The sequence below is a fragment of the Trichechus manatus genome, unplaced genomic scaffold, assembly GCF_000243295.1.
Source record: "Trichechus manatus latirostris isolate Lorelei unplaced genomic scaffold, TriManLat1.0 scaffold00212, whole genome shotgun sequence".
NCBI classification, from domain to species: domain Eukaryota; kingdom Metazoa; phylum Chordata; class Mammalia; order Sirenia; family Trichechidae; genus Trichechus; species Trichechus manatus.
The window spans coordinates 3,635,510-3,643,903 of record NW_004444148.1 but is presented as its reverse complement, the minus strand read 5'-3'; the positions used below and the strand labels follow the sequence as shown (position 1 = coordinate 3,643,903).

Here is an 8,394-nt window from a genome sequence, read left to right as displayed (position 1 = left end):
TTCCTCATGTGTGCTACTGTTTTAGAGGCCTGTCTAATCTTTGGCTGAAAGGTGGACTTTGGGAGTGGCTTCAGTTCTGAGTTAGCAGGGTGTCTGGGGACCATAGTCTCGGGGGTTCCTCCAGTCCCTTTCAGAAAAGTAAGTCTGGTCTTTGTTTAAATTTTTTTGTGAATTTGAGTTTTGTTCTACATTTTTCTCCAGTTCTGTCTGGGACCCTCTATTGTGATCCCTGTCAGAGCGATTGGTGGTGGTAGCCAGGCACCGTCTCGTTCTTCTGGGCTCAGGCTGGTGGAGCCTGTGGTTTATGTGGTCCATTAGTCCTTTGGACTAATATTTTCCTTGTGTCTTTGGTTTTCTTCATTTTCCTTTGCCCCGGACTGGAAGGGACCAATAGATGTATCTTAGAAGGTCTCTTGCAAGCTTTTAAGACCCCAAATGTTACTCACCAAAAGTAGGATGTAGAGCATATTCTTTATGAACTGTTATGCCAATTGACCTAGATGTCCCCTGAGACCATGGTAACTCAGTCCCTCAAGGTATTTGGATGTGTCTAGGAAGCTTCTATGTCTTTGCCTTAGTCAAGTTGTGCTGACTTCCCCTATATTGTGTGCGGAGAGATCTTTTATGAAAAATACAGACATCTTCCAGATTTTAGTCTCTCAAAAAGCCACTCTCACACTCACAGATGTTTATAATAAATGCAGTCATTGTCCATTACCCATAAGATTATCAAATTGTAACTTACTGACATATGGAACATCCAAATAATTTATTTTCAGAATGCGGAAAAAACTGATTACAGTTAAGTCTATTCCGATTCACAGAGGCCCTATAGGACAGACTAGAACTGCCCCATAGGGTTTCCAAGGAGGAGCTGGTGGATTGGAACTGCTGACCTTTTGGTTAGCAGCCAAGCTCTTAACCACTGCACCACCAGGGCTCCTCAGAATGCGAAAGGACCCTATTAAATCATCTAGGTCTTACTTCTTTCTGTTTTAAACTAGTAATAAACCTTTTCAGCCTAGCCTTAACAGGTTGAGGAGTGGGGGAAATAGTTAATAGATTAATTGATTATTTGAATATTGAGTTGTTTTTTGAGGCAAAGCAGAAAGAAACTCAGGGGTATCCAAGCTAAATATGATCTCTCATGTGAAGAGCACTCTCAGAACTAATCAGCCAAGGATTTGGTAATATTTCTGTTACATTTTCTTTTTGTCAGATCAGTCTGTTACTATAACTTAATCCTCCTACTTCGTGTTCACCATCAAAACACTTGGTTTACACGTGACATCCCAACCACTAGCTTTCCCCAGTGATGATGTAGTAAAATTATGGAAAATCAGGAGAAGGCAGTAATTAGTTACTCCCTCCTCCACTGAGTCCAAATAGCAATGACTTTCTTTCCAAAGCATGTGCGATATCTTCAGAGCTGGTAGCAGGTGTTTCTATTCTGTGACTTTGCTCACTTTGAAAAAAAGTGATGCTCTTTACAGGTTGGAGAGTTTATTTTTTATACCAAAATAAAGAGTAGACTTTCAGGAAAAAAAAAAAAGACTTGGTTTATTCTTTGCTAAAATTATCCTTCATTCCTCTTCATTCTCGAAATTTCCAGTTATAAAAGCATACAATATGGGACATCTTGCAAATTATTAGCATTGCTTACTTGCTTCTTTGGCGGGCAAAGTAAACAGCAGCCTAAATATTTTGCCCCAGATTTTTACCTCTTGCCCTGCTCTTCATCATCTACTTGTCACATAAAGTATATTAGATTTTCCTTCACTAAGACATTATCCTCTGTGAAATGACAACATTCTTGGAATAGCACATTAAATAGTTAAAAACTATTAATGAGTCATTTTGTCAAGTGGTTTCCAACAGGATTCCCTTGTGGGAGTGGGAAAGCAGGAGGATATTTGATGGAAAGGCAAAATACTGAAGCTGGAAGTCAGAGACTTAGGTGTTGGGTCTGTCATGACTGAACTATGTCACTTTATCACCTCATGTGTGAAATATATAACCTCAATAAGTTCCGTTTTGACACAATAACCACAAAAAGAGCTCAAATGTATCAAAGATGATGCAGGTAGCGCAGGACCAGGCAGCATTTCGTTCTGTTATATATAAGGTTGCCAACAGTTGGAGCTGACTCACTATCAACTGACAACAACAACATCCAAGATCTAGAACTGTTCGTAGAAAAACTTCCCTCAGTAATAATGAAGGAGGCACTAAGCTCTCGGCATGTTCTAGTCATTTTGTATGTACTATCTCATTTAATCCTCAATACCACTATGAGCAAGGTGCTACTGTGTTGCCCATTGCACAAATGAAATTGAGACATGGGGCAGTTCGTGACTTCTCATATGGCCATTCACCAATACATGCAGAGCCAGTATTCAAACCCAGATACTCTGGCTTCAGAGGCCACAGGATAACCACAACACTGTTTCAGTACTCTGAGCTAGCTTGTAAAATAAGGAGTAGTTTTAGTTCCTGTGGCCTTCTTAACCTAAAATGAGTGGGCACTTTGAGTAGAATGTCGAAGGCCTTCCCTGTAGCTACGTACAAATCTTTCAGAGAAAAATCATTTTTAGATGCACCAATCAAGGCTTGTATATAAAGGTAAAAAGTCTCTTGTCTATCAGTTGCTCATTCCCTGAGTTTTCCAGTCTTTCTAAGAAAATATTAATAATAATGCTGATGGATTTTTCCCCAACTCAGAGTAGTGATTCGGCTATTTTAAGGACAATGTAGATACTGGGATTAGTCTTCCCGTATCTCTGAATGTCAACACATTTCCCAAAAATGAATTTATCAGCTAAATGTAGCCAAGAGATTTAGTTTATCTAAATGTCTTACAAAGAAGAAATAGTTTACCACTGTTTTTGCAGATTGAGGTAAATTGGACATATTACTGACATATGCTATAGGTTTAATTTAATACAGTGGTACAGATGTGTGCTCTGATAAGGTTTTGTGAAATCTAGGTTAAGATGAGTAGAGTTGTTTCAATATTTATGGAGTTGAAAATGCAGAGTTAGCAAAGGAAGCATTTTAATTAAAACAATATTTTCCTGTATATGCTCAGAGTAAAATGGAAGGGAATTCTACTGAAGCCTTGCTACTTATTTCCATATATTTGCTTGTGTTTTAGGCACATTAAAAGAGTTTTTTCCAATGTTTTTAGTTTTTTTGTTTTTATCTCCATCAAAAAATAAACTCAATAGTTTCTTTCCTCTTTTTTTTTTCCTTTTAACTAAATTTATATGGCTTTTCAAATTCAGCCTTTTACATTTTTGTATTTTAGGTATCCTGGAGATAACATCAGTGGAAATTGGAGTTGTTGCCGTCAAAGCTATTAACAGCAACTATTATTTAGCCATGAACAAGAAGGGGAAACTCTATGGCTCAGTAAGTATGCTGCTTTTGTTTTCAAAATACACTGCAGTAAATCATTACCACAGTTTTGGAATGTTTCCCCCAGACATTGAATAGCTTGTTATCGTTGTATTGCTAGTAAATAGAACCACAATGGGCTGGTCACCAGAGTTTCGAGGGCTGGCAAAGCAGCTCTTCTAACTCTATAATCTCCTCTGTTGTTCACCCATTAGTCTACCACACAGGCTGCTGCTGGCATTCATCAATGAATGTTCTGAACTTCTAACCAGTCAGACTCTCACGGAAGCATCTGGTCAGATTGGCAGCAGAGCTGCAGACAACTTGGAGGAGAAACATTACAAAGATCATCAATAGAGTAGAAAACCATATAAAATGTGTGTGTTACAGCTGAAGATAAAACAGGGGCTCGGGTGTTTTCTATTCTGTTCAAGTCTGAAATGGGGGAAGAAAAGAAATTCATCATTTTGTGTGCTGACAATAGTGATTAATTCAAATTATACTTGAACATCATCTGGATGTGTAAATGTCATTCCTTGCAATAGGGTTCTTACGGAGCCTGGAATCTAACCAGGGTATCAGTCCTAGCTGTCCCGCAGCAGGTGTTAAGTATTTTAACTATACTTCTGCAACTTTGGAGCAAATTTATTTAGACCAATTTCCTTAGACAAAGATCTCATTTAAAACTGCAAATGATTATTTTTAGAATTAATGGTAACTGTAATTATAGTTAAATTGTAAACAGAACAACAATTTATCATCTTCAGATTTTTTAATGAAATAGATCAATCAATTATAATCAACATCTACTATGTGCAAGACACTGTTTGACATACCAAAGAAGCATAAGAAAGAAATGGGCTTTGGCTTCATTTACAATATATTTAGGGAAAAAAATAATAAATGTGAAATAATTACAAAACAATTGTTAAATTTGAGAAGGAACAGAAGTAGTATGGCAATCCTATGTTAGTTAAGAACTAAGCTTTAATCTCTTAATTATAGTTTGAATGATGTCAGGGATAGATCCTTTTATAAAGTTAATATGGATGTATTTCGTTGTACCAGTCCCAGAGTGATATCAAGGGAATGCCAGCCAAGTTTAAGGAATTTTTCTGGATTCCATTCCAAGAGAGTACATAAAATCCATATATAAATAAACATGTTCTTAAAATTTTTTAACTAGATTTTTGGGAGGACATATAACAACATCTATGGCCAAGAATTAAAACCTGTGAAGCAGAACTCTTAATCTTTTTTTTTCCTCACCAGATCTTGCAGCATTTTTACGCTTTTCATGGAAGCCAAAAGGAATATCACTTTTAAATGTATAAATGACATACTTTGTTGGTTAGCATAAGGGTGATTGCCCTGGCTCTCTAGAACAGTGGTTTTCAAACTTGAATATGTATCAGAATCACCAGGGAGGGCTTATTAAAACACAGATTCATGGGACCCACACCCAGATTTCCTGATTCAGTAAATCTGGTAGAGTCAGAGAATTTGTATTTCTAACAAGGTTCCAGGCGTTGCTGATACCACTGGTCCAAGTGATCACAATTTGAGAACCACTGGTCTAGATCTAAAACAACCTTGTGTTTCACTCAAAGCAGATCCACTTATAATCAAGGAGTCAGGCATACTTTGGGCTGATCATCTTAGGGTGAATGCTTTATGGCTGGGGGTCAGAAGAATTTTAGTCAAATTTCTCCATTATTCATGGCTCCACTAAAGAGTCTAGAAGAGTAACTGACCTTTTTACAAAGTGTTTCCATTTTGGGGTTCCCATCATAATCTCTTTTGAGGTAATCGCAAACAAAACCTGTGAACTGGCATTTTCTAGATGGTTTGTGTCAAATAGATACTATCAAGTATCATCACTCGAGGAATAAAGATTATGCTTTTCTTTTGCAGAAAGAATTTAACAATGACTGTAAGCTGAAGGAGAGGATAGAGGAAAATGGATACAATACCTATGCATCCTTTAACTGGCAGCACAACGGGAGGCAAATGTATGTGGCACTGAATGGAAAAGGAGCTCCAAGGAGAGGACAGAGAACACGAAGGAAAAACACCTCAGCCCACTTTCTTCCAATGGTGGTACACTCGTAGAGGAAGGCAACGCTTATGGATGCGGTAGAACCAAAGGCTCTTTTGTCAGGAATAGTTGGTAATCTTCACGAAGACAGTAGCTCAAAAGGCAAAGACATGTGGCAGATGTCTGCTCACCTGCAGGAAAGGAAGCCTTTGAAGGTTTTTGTACTCATGGCTGACATATGATGTTCTTTTAATTAGTTCAGTGTCTTGCCTTATAATTGCGATATAGGCAGATCAAATGGGATGGAAGTGATTTCCAAGCGCACAACATCGTGGCTGGGGTTTTGTTTAGTTCTTGTTTTTGTTTTTTAACCTCTGAGATAGAACTTTAAGGACACAGGACAATCAGTTGAATGATCTTCGGGGAAGTTATTTATGGAATAGGAACTCATATCAAAGACTTTCATTGCTCATTCAAGCCTAATGACTCAATGAGCAGAAAGACATGCAAGCATTTACTGGAAAGCACTTGGGTCACATCATATACACAACCAAAGAAGTTTTGGGTGTGTCATCATGGAAGCATTGGCTAGGATTAAGAAATATAAACATGTTAGTGTAAAACTGTTCTAACAAAACAAATAGTATGGTATGCTTGTGCATTCTGCCTTCATCCCTTTCTATTTCTTTCTAAGTTATTTATTTAATAGGATGTTAAATATCTTTCGGGTTTTGAAGAGTCTCCTCAGCAGCTGCCCTCTGATTTATCTTTCCTTTTTCTTCAGCACACCACATGCATGTTCATGACAAATGTTTTTAAAACTCAGCAAACACTTCCAGAATAAGAGATGAGATTAGGGAAGCAGTGGTATGAGCGCCTCATGTGCTCTCTGTTGACTTACTTTGCACTTCTGCAATAAAACCCGTCAACGACAAATATGGTAGTGCTGCCGCATGGCTTGAGTGAGATGTGTCTGCCATCATTTAAAAACATAACATACCTCTGAGGCTTCCTCTCCAAGAAATAGACCTAGAAGGCCAAATTCTTCTCTTTGCAATACATCAATGGATCTCCACAAATACACTAAAAGAAGGAAAATTAATTCTTAAAAGCATTCTAGTAGCTGAGCCTCATTATTTGCTAATGATGTTTTGCCATATATTACAGTACTAAATTATGAAGAGGCTGTCTGCATATATAAAAACCCTTTGTAAGTCCCACATAATGCATCTTCCCCAAAGGAACTATTGAGGAATTTGGTACAAAGTGCAACTCTCCCACAGGCTTAAACTGAGCAAATATATCCTGGTATATGTGTAACTATATACTGAAACCTGTTCAAGCTGTATGATCTAGCCTTTACAAAACCAAATAAAATGTATTTTCTGTAAATTTAAAGATCTTTGGAAGGTTCCATAATGTAATCATATCGAGATTCATTTTGTTAGAGCAGGTAAATAGAAAACAGTACGTAACAGTGTACCAGTCATCATCACATTGTATTCCACTAAATAAATACATAAGCCTTATTTGCAGTGTCTGTAGTGATTAAAAAAAGTAGTAAAATATTATTTGTTCTAAATACTTTAAGTGATAACTGTAAGATTATATTGATGCTGCAGTTTTATCTTCATAGTTCTTATTTTGAAAGTCTGTTTATTTTTATTGTTTGAACACAGTATTTTGGTACAAAGGAAAAACCCACTAAATGTGTCTTTTTACTAAAGTTTAACCTCTAGAAAAGCTGGAGTTTTGTAATTCTCTTATAACTTATTTGAATCAATACTTAAGCGGCACTTCCAAATAATCTATTATTTAAAAATTAGCTTTATTAAGAAACGTTCCCATAAAATAATCCCATAAAGGGTCATATTTTTCTCAATCCTTAAAAAAGTGGTATTTCAAAAGAAATGCACTTAGGGCACAGTGTTTTGGCTTATGGATAAAGTTGCATCTCATGGTACTTGGCTTTCAACTTGCTTTTTGACAAATGGGATTCTAAAAATGTTTAATTTTTGTGGTTGGAATCTGTATGTTAAAATTTAATTGGTAACCAAGTCTGAAAGTTATAATGCAATGCACGCCTATCAGAACTAGCTATCTTTGTTCTTTTATTTTAAAATAATAATTGCACCTAGCACATGAACAGGACCACCCACAACCAAAATTAAATGTTTGGTGAGACAAATACAGTATTGGATGACTATGGTAACAGCAAATAGGACACAAACTGGATTCTTATTTCACATAGCCATTTAGATTGCCAAAGAGACTATGTGTAAACAGTCATCATTACAGTACTCAAAACACTAAAACAGCTTCTAGCAAAATGTATCAAAGCTCGCAGTCACCAAAAATAGAAAACATTTCCCTCCCTTCCCCCTCTCTTCCCACAAACACATCAACAGATATACAGAAACAATTTGCTAAGGAGTAGTGAGATTCTCCTGCATTGAAAAATGGCTTCTCTGCTCAAACTTGAGATGGAATTCTGGTCCCCTTTGCTACTGAAAGAACAGCAGTTCCAGCCCTGAATGTTTTAGGTTTAAAAAAAATCCATTGAGGTTTTGTGAGCTCCGCCTCTGTGGGAAGTGTGGGCCTTGGCCCGCGGTGTTAAGGTGCATCAGCCACAAACGTGTGTCCATATGAGTGTTGGTTCTGAGGAGACTGCTCATAAAGATACAGAATCACTCCCTCCTCCTACCTCCCGAAAGGCTGAACAGTGTATAGTATGTTACATTTAAATAAAAACAATAAAAATGCTGGGAAAAGAAAATAAAAAAATATTGTCCTTCTTTGTTTTATTAGCCTAAAAGTATACCTGTTAATAAAGCGTGTTTGGCAGGATGTGGTTAAATGCCCCACAGCCCCAAACAACAACTGAAAAGAAAAAACCTCTCAAACATTTGTAAGGTTTCTTTAATGTTTTACATCTGTGAGTCAGCTCTCCTGAACGCTAA

At 37.1% G+C, this 8,394-nt stretch overlaps 1 protein-coding gene across 1 annotated transcript in view; it reads left to right on the top strand.

Moving 5' to 3' along the window:
- FGF10 (fibroblast growth factor 10) overlaps positions 1-5,623 on the top strand; it is a 99,186-nt gene extending 93,563 nt beyond the window's left edge. Inside the window, exons 2-3 of the mRNA XM_004388453.3 lie at positions 3,308-3,411; positions 5,311-5,623. Of these exons, the coding sequence (XP_004388510.1) occupies positions 3,308-3,411; positions 5,311-5,508 (302 nt within the window). The 3' untranslated portion in view covers positions 5,509-5,623. The remainder of the gene's footprint in view (positions 1-3,307; positions 3,412-5,310) is intronic.
- Positions 5,624-8,394: the final 2,771 nt, after the last annotated feature.